General features: G+C 39.4%; 1 protein-coding gene across 1 annotated transcript in view; it reads right to left on the bottom strand.

Moving 5' to 3' along the window:
• Positions 1-21,768, bottom strand: part of LOC129251134 (uncharacterized) — a 76,165-nt gene that overhangs the window by 35,599 nt on the left and 18,798 nt on the right. Inside the window, exons 3-4 of the mRNA XM_054890507.1 lie at positions 9,248-9,458; positions 1,992-2,249 (exon numbers count right to left, since the gene is read on the bottom strand). Of these exons, the coding sequence (XP_054746482.1) occupies positions 1,992-2,249; positions 9,248-9,458 (469 nt within the window). The remainder of the gene's footprint in view (positions 1-1,991; positions 2,250-9,247; positions 9,459-21,768) is intronic.

Genomic DNA, 21,768 nt, shown 5'->3' with positions numbered 1-21,768 from the left:
AGTATCTGTGATAAGATTAAGAGAAAAAACCGTCTACAGCCATCCAGTGCTGTTGATGTAGTGGAGTAGAGAAAAGGGATCTAGACTGGAGAATTTCTTCAAGCCATCCCCAAAAAGAACGCTAAGGAATCTCAAGCGCCAGAGCTGAACATTTGCAGAGAAAGTGTTCCACAGCCTCTTACGCTGCAGGATCCCCACAGCTTCTGCAATAGGAGTTGTACGGAATTTCAAGCTTCTCCGCATGAGTACCGATCACCCAGTTACCAGTGAACACCCTAAGCGTTTTGTTTATATCCTATTGAGGCCATAGTGTTTTGAAATAGCACACGATGAGACAGACCTCCATCTGTCTTGCGCTTTTTTTTTAGAAAGAGATTGTGTAGTTTCCCTTTAACAACGGACAAAGAGACACTGATGTCTGAGACGGGGACAGCTGAAACCGATTCTGTAGACCCCGGCAAGCTCGTAGGCAATTTCTTGCCTGCTCGTAAAGATAGCCCTAGCACAACCCTCAAATACCAGTTTGCGGATGGAGAGACCAGAGAAGGAAGGGGAGATCTGCTTCAAGATGAGCAGCAATGGATTTAACCTGCAGATCCACAGGAAGTAAGTGCAGAATGTCGTTGAGGGCAGCAGTGAGACATATTCTACAAGCACCTAGTGATGCCCATACATGCAGTTCTCTGTACTCTCTCTCTTCTCTTCTGAAGAGCTACCCACCAAACTAGGCACCCATATGTTAAAATTGGTAGAACCACTAAATTGTTCATCCAAAGTACGGCACGTGGCTTGAGACCCCATTTTTTGCCGAACATAGATTTACAGGCATAGATAGCCTTCTTAACTCAATTTTATATGTGCAGCTTCCAGTGGAGCTTGGGGTGAAGTATTACACCAAGGTATCCGACTTCCGATGAGAGTGTAAGACACTGGTTGTTTAGTCTTGGAAGCTTAAAAGGCGGAGGCTTGTATTTCCTGGTGAATAGCATCAACTCCGTTTGTCAGAGTTAACTCTGAGACCGCAACTGACAGTCCAACTACTGAGTGTAGCCAGTTCACCAAAATTTCAGCCATTACTGATGGGAAGAGTCTTGAGCTTAGTAGGACCAAGTCATATGCTACCACCTTTACTCCTCCTCTGTTTAAGAGAGTAAAATCTTCATCCATAGCTACTAGCCAAAGGAGAGGGGAGAGGACGCCGCCCTGTGTGTTCCTCTATGAACGAACCTAGTGATTCTAGCCCCTTCTGCCACAGCATTTATTTTCCTAGCGCCAAGCGGGGACGAGATCCAGAGGTAGATAGGTCTTTCTACCCCCAGCCTATTTAAAGCAGTGACAATTGACTCAGGCGTAATATTATTAAAGGCGCCCTCTACGTCTATAAAGGCCGCTAAAGTGAATTGTTTTCCCTCCAGAGATTTCTCTACAGTCCCTACTACCTCATGTAAGTCTCGGTAGATTTCCTTTTCAGGTAAGCGTGTTGGGCTGAAGAAAGTCTGGTTTCCAAGTGCTCTCGAATGTGATAGTCGATCACTCTTTCGAACACCTTGAGAATAAAGGAGGTAAGACTTATGGGTCTGAAGTCCTTAGCCAAGACGTGCCCCTCTTTCCTACTTTAGGAATGAAGACCACCTTGGTTTTCTTCCAGCTTGCAGGGACGTTACCTACCACAAAAAAATTCTTTACTTGGGCAGCTAATTTGGCAAATTTTCCCATAGAAACCTCGGCATATCCAAAAAGAGCACCCATTATAAATATATGGGCTTGCACTGCGCTGCTCTACATTCGATTCCTAGGACACACAATGCCGTAGCGCATCACCGCATGATCCAGCTATAAAAAGAGGCGAAGTATGCGCCTGTGTAGGTTGAATGCACACAAAGGATAAAGAGCTGTGAAAGTTGGCTCGTTGGTTGGCTGGTTGGTTGGTTGGACGGTTATAAAGCGCGCAATGCGCAATTGTTTTTAACTTTTTGTTATAGTGATCTTACCTGAACTGCTCGGCGAGCATGTATAATTCCCCGAATCGGATGGAGTTGCCTTCGCTATCAATAATTTACTGGTGCGCGTCGAACGTTCCGTTATGACATTGATGCCGCCTCGTTGTGAATAATTCATCACACGTTTACCCTTATACCAGTAAATGAAGGAGGGCGGTATGGGCGATTGCATGGCTAGACAGGTGAGATTTATGTCGCTGCCACTTTTGATGAAAAGTTCCGAATTTCCAAGAATTTTTGCGCGAGAAACTGAAAAATAAGAAAGAAGCGGAGACGATATTAAAAGCAAACAAACACTCACAAAATGTAAAGGAGTGCTTCTGTAAAGCAAGTAATGAAAACAAAAGAGTAAATTTATTCAAAGTTCCCTTCGGCTGTAAAGAAAATAAAAGTGTGAGGGAGTAGCTTGATGTTTGCGTCACTTTTCGTGCACCTTATGCGATTTTTTTGCACTTTTCCAATATTTGTTTATGCACGAAATTAAGTGGCTTTGCAATTTTGTTATGACTGGCGAAAAGAAAGGGTTTTCTTTGCCGTGTGTGTGCATGTATGTGTGAACATTGTTTGCAAAGTTTATTACAATTTTACTGCAGTGTCGCAATTCCTGTAACTTTTGCCGAAAGTTGCGTTAAATTTTTATCAAAAAGTTTGTAAAATTAAAATGTTTGCTGGGCTAAGTTTTTTATGAGCGACACTCAATGCAGTGCAAAGTTAGGCGGAATGCATGAACAAATATTTTCATTTAATACAAGAAAGATAGAAGATGAAAGAAAAGAAATTTTATTTTTTGTTGTGCTCACTGCCAAAATTTGCATCTCGAACGACTCGCAGTGCCCGTAAATTCATTCACTGGCCATGTGGTTGCTTAACTAAAATCTTTTAGATTTATGTATACTTTTATTGCAATTAAGTTTGCTAGTCCAAAGTGTAACAATAACAGACTGGCACGCTGAGTGTTCAAATTCACGATCACTTAAACTTTTATAGCATGCATTTCAGCGCTGAATTGCTAGTTACTTGCTAGAGCCATTTATGACAAAGAGTGAGCAGCTCTGGGATATTAAAAACACAACTGATTGCCGTACACATACACACATACAATTAAGTCTACTTTATTGTTGAACGGAAGTAAATTTTCTTTTTATGAGGAGGTTTTTCATGGCAGATATACACTCGGAGGTTTGCCATTGCCTGCCGAGAGGCGACCGCTATTAGGAAAATGTTTTTCTTAATTTGGTGTTTCACCGAGATTCGAACCTACGTTCTCTCTGTGAATTCTGAATGGTGGTCACACACCAACCCACGGCTACGGCGGCCGCCTGTGGAAAAAAATAGGCGAGCAGAAACTTTCGAAATTTAGCGATTTTTAATTCATTTTCCTTTTTATTAAAAATGATCATATGAAAAAATTATTATTAAAAATGACCAGCTTGAAAACTTGCAAGCAAGTTTTTTCTAGTTTTCAGACATTTTGTCAAATAAACTTTCAATGCAACGAGTATCATACAATCCTAAGAAGTAGTGAGAAAAACAAAAAGATTTTATTGCTTCCATTTTTGGGTCCACAGGCTTAAAAAAAATTGTTGAACCTACTTTCAAATAGTATTTTGTGGAATTCCTTGTGAGGACCTCATACCACTGAGATATCAAACTTTGTATCGAAAGCGAACTTTTTGTCTTCGATTTTCGAAATATCATCAACCAGTGATCGTAAAATTGGAGTGTGGTCTAAAAAACTTTAATACATTTGCGCCGCAGAATGACAATTATTTTTCGAAACAATTTTTTCCCCTCCTTGACAGAAATCTGGAAAAACAGAAATAAGGTGTTTTGGTGGTTTTATGGAAAATCCAATGCTAATATGCTAGATATGCCTGTTATAGCTCAATATAGCCACAAAAACTCTACGATGTCTCAACTTCTTCCATTTAACCATTATTTTCTTCTATTCAATCGAAACTTTGAAAAAAGTAAAACTTCCGCGTAAACATTTTCAATTGAGATTTGAAAAACCGCTAACAATTTCTAATTTTTTTTTCATTTTAAGGTGCATCCGTTTTCGATGAGGAGCGGCCAAGATGCCCGGCAGACATGGTTAGCGAGAAAATCATTCAAAAAGTCCACGACAAGATTTTCGCTGATCAACGAAAGAAAGTGCGCAAAGGAACAGATCCCATAGGTGAGTCGACCGGAACGGCAATTAATATTTTATATGATTTTTTTTTTTTTTTGTCGGGACAACTAGCAAGTGCAGCACTCAGACATTATTTGAGTCCATTATACTACCCTTGGATTCCTTTTTAATTTTCTTTAAATCTACCCGATCTCCGAAGAAATCTGAGTAGATCTTGTGGTGCCAAGGAGCCAAGATGCTCGCTTCTTAACACATCAGTGCCAAAGACCTCAAACCTGATTCGAGCGAAGGCGGGGCAGACACACAGGAAGTGGTCCGCCGTCTCATCCTCCTCTTCACAAGCTGGGCAGAGTACACTGTCTGAGATGCCCAATCTTTCCATGTGCTTTGCCCACAGAAAGTGGCCCGTCATCAGTCCAACCAGCCGTCTACACTCCCTTCTGCCTAATGACAGAAGGATTTGCGACAGTCGATCGGACATGACAGGTAACATCAGTTTTGTCCATCTGCAGCCTCTCTCAGCCTGTCAAGCTCGCTTGTGGGTGGTAGTTACCCATTTTCTAACCGTGGCCGTGATGGCCGCAGAGGGGAGTGGCAAAGCGGGCTCTGAGGCCAATTTCTTTCATCTTAGCTAAGGAGTCAGAGGTCTCGTTACCCGCGATACCTACGTGTCCCGGGACCCATGTTAGCATCAGGCTATTATGTCTACCGACATAGTTCAGCCTGGATTTACAGGACTTGACTACCCCTGATGTGGTTGGAGGGCTGTCTAAGGCCATAAGCGCAGCTTGGCTGTCGCTTCAGACACATATAGATCTGCTTCTCCATCGTTTTTCCACAACAAAGTTCATCGCTTCTTGAACTGCATATACCTCCGCTTGAAACACAGATGCATGCATTCCAAGAGCAAAGTGCAGTTTTGTCCCGCTGGATTCCACGTAGACCCCAGAGCCAGAGCCATGCTCGGTCCTGGAGCTATCCGTAAAAATACGAAAACAGTGCTTGCCGGGCTCATTTTCTGAGTCTCCCCACAACTGAGCCTCTGGTAGCACTACACTGTAACTCTTTTCAAGTACGACTCTTGATGGCATGGAGTCAAGGGGCATGGAGACAATCGTTGGATCGATGTCCATGCCTTCTCTGTGTTCCAATGCCGGACAAGGGCCGTACCAGTTCCCACTGTGTTTCAGTCTGCAGATGGCCTTCAAGGCCTCTCCTTGGATGAAAGCATCAAGTGATGGTAAACCAATCAGAGCATCTAGTGCCGGGCCTGAAGTAGTCGGAAAAGCTCCGGTACAACAGACGGCCACAGTGCATTTTTATATGATAGATTGGGGAGAAAACATTGTCGGCCCGATTGGTGACGCGATTGCTCGCGGTGGACAACCAGCGGATGCGGCTGTTAACTTCGCACCCGTGCTTGGAGCAATATTACCGAGATCCGAAAGAATTTTTGCATCGAGTTGTCACCGTTGATGAAACCTGAATTCATCATTACCCATCAGAAACTAAACAACAATCAAAACAATGGTTTTCTGTCGGTGAATCTGCTCCAAAGAAGGCGAAGACAGTGCCATCGGCCGCAAAGGTAATTGCGATGATTTTTTGGGATGCAAACGCCGTCATCCTTATGGATTTTTTAGAAAAAGGAAGAACGATATCTGGACAACACTGCAGTGAGTTATTGGACCGCTTTCAGAAAAAATTGAAGGAGACACGGCCGCATTAGGCGAAAAAGAAGGTGCTGTTTCTCCGCGATAACGCACCAGCACATTCGTTCGGAGTTGTCGCCGCCAAACTGCAAGAATTGCGTCATGAATTACTGCCGCACCCCCGTATTTATCCGATCCCAGAGAGCCAATGAGACATTTTCTTGTTCCGGGAAAAAAATTTAAAAAAAAAATTTAATTCAAACGAGAAAGTCATCACCGAGACAGAGGCGTATTTTGAAGAGTTAAACTAATGGAGGGGTTAAAAAAATTAAAAAGTGGTGTCCTCATTTCTAACACGGATATTTATTGAACCCCCCTCGTACGTCTCTTAGGAATTAGATCTCTTAGCAATTAGACATCATTTAAATGTCCACCATGAGCACTCGTACAGGCTGTCATACGAGAATTAAAATGTACACCCATTCACAAATGATTGCTTTGAGTTCAGCAATCTCGATGCGAATGTAGTGTTTTAGTTCTGGAATCGTTGTTGGCTTATTAGGTTAGGTTGAAGCAGTTGTCCTGTGGGACACACTCAGGCTCATAGGCCATTGTGATGGCACGTGGGGAGCTTTCCATATTTGTCCTAAAACCAGTTTGTGCTTTTCAAAAATTTTAGAATATCTCCTATTTCTGCAGAACTGAGATCTTCCAACTCATTAAAAAATTATCTGCCTAGAATGATAGATAGAAAGATAGAGCAGGACAATGGCACAGAAGGTGCAAGATTGTCTCTTCCTCTTCCTCATCTAGAGAACTTCTACAGAAGTCATGTGAATGCACAACCATCCTTTAGGCGTGCCTACCTATTAGGTAATGCCCCGTTATGACTGAAATTAGTGAGAGATGTGTGACATTCACCTTGGAGGTTGTCGACTGTTTTCGGAAGGATTTTATCATTTCCAGATATCGCACCACACTGTACCAGGCTATCATCATGGCCATCAGTTCAGCCTGAAAGACACTTGGCTTATTAACACAGACTTTACTTTTCAAAAAACCCCAGTCTGGTTGGCAGTCCATTTTCTATACTCCGTGTAACCAATTATTTCGAAGTTTTTTCACCAACTTTTGAATTATCGTCGTATTCGGTCGTGGAACTGCTTTTTCGCCGAAAAAAAATTACGAGCTTTGGCATATGGTGTCGGTCATTTTCATAATAAGTTCCAATAGTTTTACTGCTATTGTCTATTTGACAAATGTCACTGATGACATAAAAAAAGATACCGTCTGGGTATTATTCACTACTGACATCTAGACGTCACTTTTGGAAGACCTTTTACATCATCCTTTAAGTCTAATGCATTTTTTTAAACTAAAAAACCAAATATTTTTATTGCCTTAATCAAACTTTTTAGTAGTGAATCAATAAGTTGCCGCTGAGTTCCAAAAACAAAAAAAAAATAGCTCTCATTTTTCCTATTTACTAAGACACTTCAAACTTCTTACGGAGAGCTGCACTTTTTTGTGCCAATGCATGACCGTCTGCTCTAATTCAGATTCACAGCGTTGAATCCAAATTACATCTGCAGCAACAGTCTGCTCATAAACTTATACCTTCTCTTGCTACACAGATTCCAAAACTATCTTGAACACTCGATGCCCGCCTGCTTCTCAAGTGGCGTGAGTTGAGATTTCTCTGTCATCCATCTCGCACAGTCTTTTCATTTATGAAGATGGTCACAGATGGTATTGAAAACAGTCTTAGATGATGCCCCCAAGTTTTTCCTATAACAGGTGCTATTTTGAATAGGATTGCGCTATCAAGAGATGATTAACAATTTTTTTGGCCGAAATTGGAGGGTGTTGATCTGGACAAAGTTTGTTTTCAACAAGGCGGCGCTACGTGCCGCACAAGCAACGAAACCATTGATCTTTTACGGGAAAAGTTTACGGACTCTGTTATCTCTCGAAGAGCTGATCACAATTGGCCACCGAGATCTTGTGATTTAACAGCTTGTGACTTTTTTCTTTGGGGTCACGTGAAACAGAAGGTCTACGCCAACAGCCCAGGGTCGATTCAAAACCTCAAAGATAGAAATCGTGAGGCTATAGAGGGCATAGGGCAGCCACTTTGCAATTCGGTTAAGGGAAATTTCATGAAAAGGATATTGTCCTGTAAGCGTGGCCGTGGTGGTCATTTGCCTGATGTTATTCTCCACTATTAACGGCATACCTTCCTCTCGACTTAACTAGACTTTCTGTCGTGCTTGAATAGTATTTTCAGTAAATTAAAATCTATTTTTCTTGGCCAAAAGTCCCTTAAACAGACATCATTTCTTTGGGAAAAATTCTTGATTCTTGCTCTTGTCTCGTGAGGAACTTATTTAAAAATAAAAACCAAATTTTCAGCATAGTTAACTTTTTTCTGATATTGACTTCTTCATCCATCGATACTTCAAATGGTAATGAATCAATTTGACTGAAGCTTAATATTTCCAATAAGGCTAAGTTACTAAGTTAATTTTTCCTATGCACTTTCACCCTTTGGGGACGAGTGTCGGCATATAGCCGCCCAAGCCGGTTTACGGTTCCGACCGCGTGTGGGCATATAACCGCCCAAATTAGATCGTAGCTGCAAGGCTCGTGACGTCTGCCATCCTGAGCGATAAGATACCCATAGGTATAGTAAAAGAGTCACGTTTTTATTCAAAGATATTAGGAGTCATTAGCGATGAAGTCTTATCTTCCTTATGACAAAAACTTACGACGTGAGACGACGGTAGCGTTAGAACGAATTTCACTGCCAGAGGAACAAGCAGGCTTTTTATATATTTTATATTTTATCCTACGCACGATGACTAAGCGATCTAGAGATGATACGTTAGATAGTGGCAGTTCTGACGAATATTACTTTGAACCTGGTGATCGGAAGATGACTGCATTACTTCGTCACCGATGCTCCGCAATGAAGGAAAACAAGACGTTTACATAAATACAACCAAACTTCTTTTTGGTTTTTTTTCAAGTTGTTTGTTCACTCCTATATTTCTCGTCCTCAGCGACGCTCGCCCGTCAAGCGGCTCCATCCCCAAAGGGTTAACCCTTACTATGTGCGTAATTTGTGATGTCTTTTTGTATTTATTCCTGCATCTCAGTTGAGTACCCTCAAAATAAGTCACCGCGGGGGTGGTGCTACACTTTTCATTAAATAGTTATTCAGCATCTTTAGTATTTTATCATTTAATCAAAAAAAAAAAAAAAAAATAACATTAAAATATTTCTTTAAATTAAATTCTAAAACAAATTCATTTATGTATTTCAAACCTCATTTTCAATTTGTGTATCAGTAGAAAAAAATTTCATAACCAATTGAGAAATTTTAGTTTGGAATCATTTAAATTTCTGTTCACTTGTAAATACAGTACACGCATACCACTCACTATAGCTTCATAACTCACCAACTACATTCAGTCGAAATCCTTGGCTTATCTTCGGCTCGGTGGACACTTGACACTCGTATGTGCCAGAATCTCTTGGCTGTGGCGAAGATATCCTCAACGTCCATTCATCTGAGCCTTCGGTGTGTAGCGATTGAAATCGTTGATCGTTTGTGTAGGTGAGTATGCCGACGGTGAGTATATGCAAGTCACGTTTGCGTATCCATGATACCTGTAAACAACAACAACAACAATAAAAAAACATTATTTCTAACAGAGGTAGAAAATTGGGTAAATGAATTTGTTTTTGGGTTTGAGTAACCCGCACATTTAGTAGATTAAATGCGAGCTAAGAAGATTAAATGCCAGCAAAGTGGTTTATAGAAAATTAATTGGCAATACAGCGTACGTATGTGTGGCTGACGTGCCCTACATCATATGTGAGTACATGTGGGTGTAACAGCATACATACATACACAACTAAGTAGTGAGGAAGTGAAAGCAAATGAAACATTATGGGTTGATTGATAAATTATCTGCTCAATGAATTCAAATATGAGGGTTGGTATTTGTATTTCTGGTCGAACAGTGGATAAAATGAACACTAGTGGTTAATAATGGTTTTATTGCTTTTCAAAATATTCTCCATGATTACCAATACACTTTTGCATTCATCTGAACAAGTCTTCGAAGCACTTTGTCCTCGTATTGATCCTTTCATACTAGTTCCATTGATGCCTCAATCTCTAATTGTATTAAAATATTAAAAGTGTATCTACATTTCATGCTATACACCTGGTTAACAAAGCTAATAAGCAATATTTTTTTTCAAAACATGGACATATAATAACAGTGAGTTAACCACAAGTTCCAGTGGTTTGTTCCTTTTCAACCTTCTTGTATATACCTGTATTGCTTCGTTGCAAAGAGTGGAAGCTGCAACGTTTGTGATGCAGTTTCATTCTTTTTTCATCCTTTGCAGCGAAAGAGTTTATTGAGTCGTCGATTGTGTTTGCTTGCAGATTTCTCTGTATGTCGTCGTTTTGAACAAACCAAGCTGTACCAATATTTTGTACCACCTTATTTTGAAAGCGTCAACATTTCTTTTCGCTGTGCATCTCCACACATCTGGACGCCATAGGTCCATACATAAAAATGCTCTAGATACACTTTCTAGGTGGGCAGAGAAGTGTGGTATAGGAGTCAACGAAGGCAAAAGACAACTCATATTTCTCACTAGGAAACAGAGAATCCCTCAGCTAAGTCCAATTATGCGCAACGGGGAAGCTCTTGTGATTTTGGAAGAAATCAAGTACTTGGGACTAAACAAAGATAAAAAATTGACTTGGAAGTCACACATCCTAGAAAGAGTTAGGGAAGCGAACCTAGCTTTTTACGCCTGTAAGAGAGCTTTAGGTAAGACCTAGGGAATTGAACCTAAGGTTGCTCATACTGCTGCCACAGACCCATTCTTTTATATTGAAATGTAGTCTGCTAAGCAGAAAAAACCTATTCTAATTTATTGAATAAGGTGCAGAGATCAGTGGAATTAGCAGTATGTGGCGTCATGAAAACCACGCCATTCACGACTTTCGATATCATATTACATCTGCCGCACCTAAATCTCTTCTCCAAATACTCAGCGGCCAATTCCGCTTAACCGTTTGAGTGCTAAGCGATTTTCTTTAATACATACGAAAATTGCGCAGCAAAATTTGGTCTAAGAAAACTGAAATATGATGGCTTTACAAATATAAGCATAGAGAACACAAAAAATTACATGTTTCAATAATTTTATTTTTATTTTGTAGACTAAACTATTAGTTATGATTATAAGAAAAACTTATTTACATTTTTTTAATATCATCTTTTTTTTTTTTTTTACAACAAGTTCCGGCATTATTATTCAAATTTTGGCACATTTGTGGTTCCCCACACATGTACCATGCACACCTTTTTTGCAAATGTTGCATATTAGCCGGGAACGCTTTGGATTTTTAGATCCTTTTACACTACATACTACACATTTGCGCAATTTATTTTCAAAATATCGATATTGAACGAAAAATGAAAATTGTTTTTAACGGTCTCAACTAATTTATACTTTTATATGACATAAATTTTTGATAAATATCGCAAAATAATATTCAACACGTTCCTAGCCGAACGCCAAATGCACAGTGATGCAATCGTCGCTATAGCGACGCGCCGCAAATTTGGAGTAATTAGTTATCGTCGCTATATCGACGAATCGCACTCAAACGGTTAAAGGCTCAGAGCGAGCTCACCATTGAAGACTGTCACACATGGACATTCAATCATCTTAGACTCCAATATGGGTATACCCAGTGATTGTGATTATCACCCTCCCATTCTCCTTCGAAAGGAATTTCTTAATGAAAATCCCTTTTAGACTGGAATGGCTTAAAGAAGATCCATCATCCAACACACCCGTTAAGATCTACACAGACGGATCTAGAATGGACACCGGTGTAGGATCAGGGTTATATTGCGATGAGCTTTCTATTAGTGAATCCTTTAAACTAACGGATCACTGTAGTGTTTTTCAAACGGAAATAAACGCTAGTCATGAAACCTTAAAATGGTTAGAGATAAACAGAATATCATCAACAGATAACTGCATTCTATCAGACAGCCAAGCTTCCATACGGGCACTGGATGCATTCCAAATAACATCAAGGAATATCTTACATTGTCGCCAATTTCTTTATGAGATGGTTAAATAGTATCGTATTATCTTGTACTGGGTTCCAGGCCACAGAGATATACCAGGGAACTGTGGGGCTAACCAACTTGCAAGAGAAGGTACCTGTATGCCAAACATAGATAATTGTATGGGGGTACCTCTCGCAACTTGTAAGCTTCTAGTTATGATTGAGTAGACTTCAAATTAGGACCTTAGTAGGCGCCCTCACAGGACATTGTCTCATAGGAAATCAATCAAGTAGATTAAGCGTTTCCATGAATGATTTCGGGCGTAGTTGTAGCAATGCGGACGAATTGGAAACAATCAACACCTTTTTTGCACATGCCTGGCTCTAGCCAGAACCAGGAACCGATATTTAAGATCCTACTTCTTAATGAATATGGATGATCTATAGACTTTAAGTATGAACCATTTTATACGCTTTGTCAAAAGCTATGGATGGTTCAATATGGAAGCAGAAATATAGCCCAGCACCTGAGGCACACAACGGATCCATTTCATGGTCTAAGTGACATCGCTGTCTCTATGTGCGATGCAGCTGTCAAACCTAACCTAACCTAACCTAGGGGCATACGAAATTCTTCTGATCGTGGTTGAAGTAAGACGTGTATTTTTAAGCTCCCGTAAAGTGCGTGTATTTCACAGTATAAAACACTCCTTAAAACATACAAAGTGCTAATAGTGGCGTGTGAACATATGTGCTTTAAAGCGCGAGCTTGATAATTTCAATAAGATCTCCAGAAAGAGCTATTCAAATTTTAAAAACTCAAAAGTGCTCGCATAAAAGTGAATACCAATAACGCCTAAACTTTTAATAAGGAATCAGCTGTCTGCTGTTTGCAGATTCAAGTGTTCTCAAAAACCATTTGTTTTCGTTAAATGATATTGGCGCCAAATTCTAAACTTTAAGCTTAAAGCTGTACATCGTTAACGAATAGAGTGATTAAAGACAAGGTTAAGCTTTAAGCTCTTTATGCTTAAAGAACTTTCAATACGAAAGCTTTCCTTGCACTGAAAAAGCTTGGGACTGGAAGAGCTTTTATTGTCCTCTGAAAGCTGACATCCAAGTAAAATTATACCCAGCAATACAATTAATGATCCTCTATGCAATATGATGTCAACAATACAAATCATAGACACAATAGATAGTATCTCAAAAGAAATAAAAAAGCAGCTTAAGGAATCAGGAAACATCAAACGCGAAATCAAAAATACTATTGTTCACGAAATCTCTCGTTTAGAAGCACTTATACCATCAATCGAAAAACTACAACCAAGTGATGGTTCGACGCCACCATTATCTGACGCAAACTCGAACATACGCACCATTCTTCGCGAGGAATTATCCGAATTCACCAAGCTACTGCGGCCAAATAATGTATCAGAAGTTCCAACAATAAGTTATGCAGCTGCTGTAAAAACAAAAATTATGGCCAACAAAAACGTCACTGCAAAGCCTGCAATAATAATAGGTGCAAAAGACGGCACCAACTGTAGGCACACTGATATTCTCAATTCTTTCCGAAAAGGCGTCACATTTAAAGACACAACATATGCACCAGCGAAAATTGTACCTGTCTCAAATAACAAAGTGCGTGTAGAATTCGACACAATTGAGCAACGTGACGTTACAATGCGAAAACTTTCAGAAGTTACAGATCTCAAAGCGGAGAATGCAAGAAATAAGCGTCCTTTAGTCATTCTGAAAGGAATATCAAATGAAATTCCAGTAAGTGATCTGGTAAACATCATAATAAATCAAAATGCTAGTATCAGTGCGGAAATTAAACACGATGATGACATCATATATCGATTTGGACGCAAGAACCGCCGAAATCCAGAGACACTTTATAATGCAGTCCTAGAGGTATCAGGAAATGTTCGAAATGCAATGATTACACTAGAGCGCATCAACATCGATTTTCAACGAGTAAATGTATCTGACTTCAGTGCCTTCATACAGTGCTTCAAATGCTTGCAATTTGGCCATACCAAAACTAAATGCACTGATACAATAACTCCTTGTTCCCACTGTGCAAGCAAAAATCACCAGTATGCTGATTGCCCAGAAAAGAATGATGCATCTAAACTCAAATGCTTCAATTGTGCTTTGCGAAACGGAAAAACCAACGTCAAGGTAGATGAAAAGCATTCTGCGGTTAGCGCTAAATATTGCCCCCAAATCAAATCCATGCAGCAGCGAATCAACTCACGTATTGAGTATGGTTGTTAAGCCACTCAGCATCATACAACTTAATGCGAATCGTTGCTATGAAGCACACAATGAGCTAATACAATATATTGCTTCACATGATATAGACATTGTACTCTTATCTGAACCATACACCGGTACTAGAACTGTTAGCACACTAAGTGCATTCTCAACGTTCCAATTCCCGATGGTGAATCGAACAACTAAGGCGTGCATTTTAATAAAAAATACTATTGGTGCTGCACTCGGTATTTTACAATACTCAACTCCAAATCTCAGCGTCATTAAGCTGCCCTTAGCACAACGATCGTTATATATCGCATGCGTTTATGTCGAACCAAGCGATGATAAATTTGATACTCTCGACGCTGTTAATAAATTTCTTAGTAGCACGAGGCCAGCACTACAGCTCATAGGTGGAGACTTCAATGGTTGGCACTCATCATGGGGCTCAAACAGATCAAATGATCGTGGGTTAGCAGTTGCAAATATTATAGCTGCCAACGATATGGAAGTAAGCAATCAGGGTAAGGTTGCCACATTCAACGCGATACGGTATGGCGCACATGCTTGTTCAATCATAGATATAACGATTGCTTCAGGAAATCTCGCACACCATATCACAAATTGGTCAGTGAATGTTGAGGCCATTCAAAATTCAGATCACAGCGCAATAACTTTTAAAATCGAAAACAGCTCCAGCGTTACTGCTGCAAAAAGTACATCAACCTATCTATACAACAATAAGACAGCCAACTGGAAGAAGTTCGAAGACGTTTTAGATGAGCAGCTCAACATAAAAGATATTTTAAATGTAGACCTTGCCAATTGTACCGCATATGATCTGGACAATACTGTAGAATCTCTTACTGGAATTATCAAGAAGGCGTGCTCAATATCTATGAAAATTCGAGGACGTGGCAAAGCAGCAAATCCATGGTGGAATAATGAACTCGAGGATCTTAAGAAAAAGTGCATCCAACTTCATCATAAGCTAAACAACTCAAAAAATACTCAAATTTCGAAGGCATCAACTGAGCACTTCCGAGAATTCTGCGCACAACAAGGCAAAGAAAATGTCTGGTCACTGACAAATCGATTAATTAAGGATGCACCATTACATCGACCTCCAATGACGCTTCAATATAGCGGACTATACTCTGACACCAGCGCCGGCACAGCTGAAGCTCTCCTGCAACATTTCTTTCCTGACGACACCGTTGACTCTACGCGTGAACACCTCCACCGTCGCAATAGAAACAAACATTACCTTAACACACCCAAGGATGAACCATTCACTGAAGAAGAAGTACTCGAAGCGTTAGTAACCATGAATCCAAATAGAGCCCCAGGTTTAGATAACCTAACCTCAGACATATGCTTGGCTTTTACAAAGAAATATTCCAAATTTCTCACAGCTCTCTATAATGCATGCCTCCGTGTGGGTTACTTTCCAAAAATTTGGAAAAAGGCTTACATTAAAATTTTACCAAAGTCAAACAAAGTTGAAACTAATGAGCTAGGATCTTACCGCCCCATAGGACTCCTTCCTGTGTTCGGAAAGCTGTTAGAGAAACTCTTTACCAAACGCCTTATATATCATGCTGAATCGAATCAACTATGGTTTCCAAAACAATATGGTTTCAAAGAGCAGACCTCAACTTTGGATGCTTTGCGTAACGCAATTGAAACTATTGAGAAGGAGAAGCGTAAAAAGCGGCAGGTAATTTGTGTGTCTCTAGACATTAAAGGTGCGTTTGATCACGCTTGGTGGCCGGCGCTCTTAAATCAGCTAGAACGAATGCAAACTCCGTCTAATATTTACAGGCTTATTATAAGCTATCTTACAGATCGCAGCGCTTCACTAAACTACGCCGACGCCACTGCAACAAAAGCAACAACTAGAGGCTGTATCCAAGGGTCTGTATGTGGTCCAATTTTTTGGAACATTATCATAGATGAGCTTCTTTCTATGCCGCTGCCTGAAGGGTGTGAAATTCAGGCCTTTGCAGATGACATCCTCTTAATAGTCAGCGCCAAAACTGTAAAAGAACTGCAACTTTACGCTAATGATGCTTTGCGCCTAATATATAATTGGGGAAAGAATGTGAAGTTGACTTTTAGCGACACCAAGACATATGCTATGGCATTTAAAAGTAATGCTAAACAAGCTGAACTATTTTTAAATGGCAATCGACTAATCTTCGTCAAAGAAATTAAGTACCTGGGTGTAGTAATAGATGATCGACTGAGATTCACCAACCACGCTAAGTACGTTGTCGATAAAGCTCAGCGAGTATATAAAAACTTATGCCGATATGTTAGACCCACATGGGGTGTACACGCAGACAACGTTATCACAATCTATAAGCATGTTGTGGAGCCAACTATAACTTACGCTGCAAGTATATGGGGCAAAGCTATACAGTTTAATTATATTCGCCGTCTTCTTCGCTCGTTCCAAAGAACTTTCGCTATACGAGCAATCAGAGGCTTTCACACAGTTTCGGCAAATTCGGCTCTGGCGCTTGCAGGATTCACACCGCTGCATCTGAAGATAAAAGAAACTATGCAAATCGAAAGTGTCAAATTATCCGGAGTATATGATGAAACACTAAACGTCATGCTTGAACAACGCACTACACCAAAAAATCAACTACATCCTTCCGAGCGTTAGTCTATACGTTTTGAAAGTATAGCATCACAACAGGAAGCTGACAATACTATGGATGCAAATGCGACCCACATCTATACCGATGGAAGCAAGTTAGAAACAGGCGCTTGTGAATCAGCTTTTGTCGTTCATAAACAAGATGACGACTTGACGTCACGTAAATTTAAATTACATGACACATGCACTGTCTTCCAGGCTGAAGCTCTAGCAATTGACACTGCACTGAAATGGGCTCAGAATGAATTGAAAACTGAAAAGCTAGTCATATATAGCGACAGTCGCTCTTGTTTGGAAGCTATCCAAAATCGGAGCAACCCCAATCCTTTAATTGCATCAATTCATCAGCACCTGTACCTTCTTCGCCAGCGACACAGAATTGACTTTTACTGGGTCAAATCGCACATCGGTATTGAAGGAAACGAGCGTGCAGATGAACAGGCAAAAGAAGCAGCAAATCAAGGAGTCGATCCAGTATATACTGCATTTCCCTTAAGCTATGCTATACGGCAAATACGTTCTCAAATATTCGAGTCATGGCAGCAGGAGTATGCCGACGATACCACTGGCTCCATTACAAAGATTTTCTTTCCAATTCTTGAAGATGCGCAACTATACCGACAACTCTTTGGGATATCATTTGAATTGACACAGCTCTTTACTGGCCATGGTTTCTACAAGGCATACTTAAAGCGATTCAAAATCATTGACGAAGACTGGTGCCCGTGTGACCAACTCACTGTGCAGAGTATGCATCATCTTTTGCACGACTGCCCACGCTTTCACAGTGCACGACAGAGACACGAAACATTCTGTGCACAATATGATATTCCAGCATTCAACATAAAACAAATTTCAAAATATCCTAGTTTGATAACATCATTTAATGAATTTGTCAAAAAAATAATTGATAATTTAAAAAACTTCAATGCTTCAAACATTCCTACCTAATGTCTTAATCATAATAGTAATATAGTAGAATAACCATCTAACTGCTTGTATCCAATCGCAGGCATTTTATTTCAGTTAGTTTTGTTAAACTATAAAATATTTATGTAATTGAAAATACTTGTAATCTATCTGAATGTTATACTGCACATATGTATGAAAATATTTGCTCTAGAAAACAAACTAATTGAAATAATAAATTACTGGAAACGCAGTAAGCGCGTAGAGCCCAAGGAAAAAAAAAACCTAGGGGCATACTGGTTTAAGAATTGACTGTTGGGGAAAATGGCGGAGCAGATGGATTTTTTCTTCAGAGATTCTTCTATCGTATGTACAAGTCTATGCACTTTGTCTATCGTAGAATGATTTTCTCGACACCCAAATTGGTGCGAAGGAATGGCTTCTATGAGTGCGTTAATACCTTTAAAGCGGGTGGCAAATAGTTTCTCAACAAGGGAAATAATAACATAGGGCGCTAAGAGGCTGCATTGACTCACATTGATAAAAATAATCGCACGAAAATGTTCACCATTTGATTCCATTTTTTGCCGAATTTTTAAAGCCACTGCGTGCAACTTTAATATGGTTCACACTGATGTGTGGGAGTTATGGTAGAATACATCAAAATTTCTAATGCAAACATCAAATGGCGCCTGACAATGTCGCCCAAGGCCAGAAATATAATTCGCAACCATACTTGAGGTTGGATTTCAGGTTTTTAGCCACTTTACAGCCATGGGTTCGTACAAAGCAATGGAAATGTAAATAATTTTTTTAAAAAGCTATTCGCTTCCTACTTCCATAAGATAAGTTTCCGCTTTGCGTCTCATATATTTTCCTGTGGTTTCTTGTGCCGTGCAATTTGTGTCTAGAGCAAAGCTGAGTAAGCCGATAGGAGCAGACTTTCAAAAATAAGTGCTTAAATACATATATTCGAAATCAAAAAAAAAAGTTTCACAGCATCAGTCTCATTACTTAATAGCTACATTTCTTTTTTTTTCCTTGTTCACTCCGCTCGGGAGCATAGGACCTCGACAAGACTCAGCCTCGTTGGTTTCGTTTATCTGTTTTGATTTCTGACAGGGTAGGTGATTAGCCTGCCGCTACCAGTCCTAAGTAGTGGGGATGCCCACCTGTCGTTGCTTAGGAACAACGCCTTCTTACTGCTTGGAGCGCCATCTGTGTTTCACATTTGTCTGCCAGAAGGATCACACAGATGGTTGGGGACTTCACTAAATTTGGTATGTCTGACTTCTTAACTTCTTGTGCGAGAGTAAGGATTGGAAGGATAAGGTTTTTGGGATTGAGGAATGCATTTTTTGTTTGTTTGTTTTTTAGAAACTACGAGAGTAGGCAAGTTTGGGAAAGTGCGAGGACTGTGCGAGGACTGTGCTTGACGTGGGATTCGAACCCACAAGGTTAGTTCACTGACGCTAGACTACCGACGCCGGTTTCAAATATTAAGCAAATCAATGAGCTCTGCGGTTTTCTCCGCTTTACTTTGATGATTTGATTTATTATGACTCTCCGATTTATTCTCAATTTTTTCGGGCTAATCAGCGGATCACATCCACGAGATTTGATCAAATCTGGTCAACTACGTACATTCAAACATGATTTAGCTTAGCAAAAAGTCCATTTAATATTGAAAAAAAATTATAAAAAATAACAGAAACCAACAAGCAAATTTGGGTTTGTATTTAATTTTGCTACATTTGTAATATAATATTAGATTTATTAAATTATTTATCTACCATAATTCCAATTAATAATTAATTCTTTCAATTAAATGTTTAAATTAACAAAAAAAAAAAAATTAGGGAAATTGAAAATAAGAAAAAAAAAATGGTTACTCAACCAATTTAAATTTGAAATTATTGTTAAATGCATGAGAAATTAAAAATGCTGTTTTGAATTTTACACCAGCACCAAAGGCCATATCAGTAATATGTGTCTCGGGCTGTAGAAAAGGAATTCGTTCGAAAACAAGGCCGCGAAGTAACGGACCCTAAAGCTAAAAAGTAGAGTAAGATCGGGTATTATGGGCTATTCGGGTAATGTGGTCAAGGTCTGTATTTTTCATAATAATGAACATGCACTAGAAAGATTGCTTATGAACTTCAAAATCCATATAACGGATGTTTTACGCTGCTCACCTCTTGAATTGTACTCATTACTGAGGAGCAGTTGATCAAAATATTTTGTGAAGTGCAGTCGATTTTATTTTCAGTGACGTGTAGTATTAATGGTATTTCTTAGCAAGTGATTATTTTTAGACTGTGAAAGATCAGATAGAATTACTAAACTATTCTGCATTTTTTAATGCGGTAACAAACTCTTTTTAAATTATTTAAACAAAAGTTTTTAATACATTTTTCTTGTAAGTGGTACAGTGGCTAATGTGGGCTAGTCAGCGTCGGGTATTGTGAACTAGTAGCCCACTTTACTCCCTTAGTATTTTCCTAATACTCGTTAATTTTCCTGTTTTGTATTTCCCAATTATACATATTTAGACATGCCAAAAATGGGAAAAAAAAGGAAATGGAACCCCGGTATGATGCAGATCCAATTGTGGCTGTTAGGAATGAGTAGTTCAGCACATTTTTTGCATCAAAGACTCTTGAAGTGCCGCGTTTTGCATTGCAAAGAAGGGCAAGGAGTAATGCATCCCCTAGCCTGCTTTTAAAAACCCCACTTGCACGAAGCCACAGCAAAATACCTTGTAAAATATACATTAGAAATGGAATCAAGACTTTGCGACCTCACGACACGATATTCGTTCCCTGGCGTTTCAATTGGCGGAAAGAAATAAAGTGCCAAACAAATGTTCGGTTCCTGAACAAAGTGCAGGGAAAGGTTGGCTGCATGGATTCCTGTGCAGGCACAAAAAATGAGTTTAGTTTTCACTCTCCAACGGGAACGTCTTTTAATAGAGCAATGGGTTCCACAAAAGGAAATGTGAAGATGTTTTTCGATTTACTTGAGCAAAAGAATGAAAAACACCAATTTCCACTATCTGCTATACAGAATGTGTATTTTATTTATTTATTTTTTACTTTTAAAAGCTTACATGATAATAAAATTATTAGTCAACTCAAGAAAACGCAGCGCAAGCAGCAGAGGCTTTCGGCTGGCTGGTGATGTGTGTTGGATCAGATATTACGGATTAGGTCGATGTCCTTAAGAAATGTGTACATTTTTTTTTTATGTTATCTTCAGTGGCGTATCTTAAAAGTTGAAGAGGATCTCTGTTGCTGAAGTGGTGATGCCTTTGAGAAGCAAGTTCTGGGCAGGATACCCGTAGGTGATGCACCCTGGCTGTGGCTTGGCAGAAGGGACAGGTGTTGGCTATACTACCCTGTAATAGGTGTGCGCTAGTTATTTTCTTGTGCCCATTATGGAGCCGTGTGTATGGGGTAATGTGGTTGGTGGGTACCGATGATGGATAGGCAGGTTTGGCACGTTTTAGGTTTTGTTGAAGTTTGAAGTAACTTTGTTTGCCTCTGTTCATGAATAGGTCGGTATACGTCGCTGGGTAGAATGACTTCCGATGTGATTATTGATGAAACGGAAATGTCCTTGGCAATTGTATCTGACAGTGTGTTAGCCTGAACGCTTAAGTGCCCTGGATTTATATGTACCTAAGTTTAATAATTTTTTTTTTAAGTGCTCAATCAAGAAGGTTATTAATTAAAAAAAGAAAAATGTATGAATAAATTCATTGACTTATTATTAACTCTTACAATTGTTTTTGGTGATTTTATATAATAGTTCACTTTACCCGAATACCCTGGGTCACATTACCTACGATTTTGCTTTTCATAAAATTTTAAGGTGGTTTCAGTTTTTTTATATTATCAGACGAAAACGATATTAGGATATTTTTTTCAATAAAATGTAAAAATAATTCAGTATCTGTTGGAAAGAAAAAATAATCGCTTTTTCATTACGATTACGATCTATGTAGCGTGTTTTCTATACAT

This window comes from Anastrepha obliqua, unplaced genomic scaffold, assembly GCF_027943255.1.
Source record: "Anastrepha obliqua isolate idAnaObli1 unplaced genomic scaffold, idAnaObli1_1.0 ptg000005lb, whole genome shotgun sequence".
Lineage (NCBI taxonomy): Eukaryota > Metazoa > Arthropoda > Insecta > Diptera > Tephritidae > Anastrepha > Anastrepha obliqua.
The sequence above is the reverse complement of the archived record's forward strand: the minus strand, read 5'-3'. Positions and strand labels throughout refer to the sequence as shown.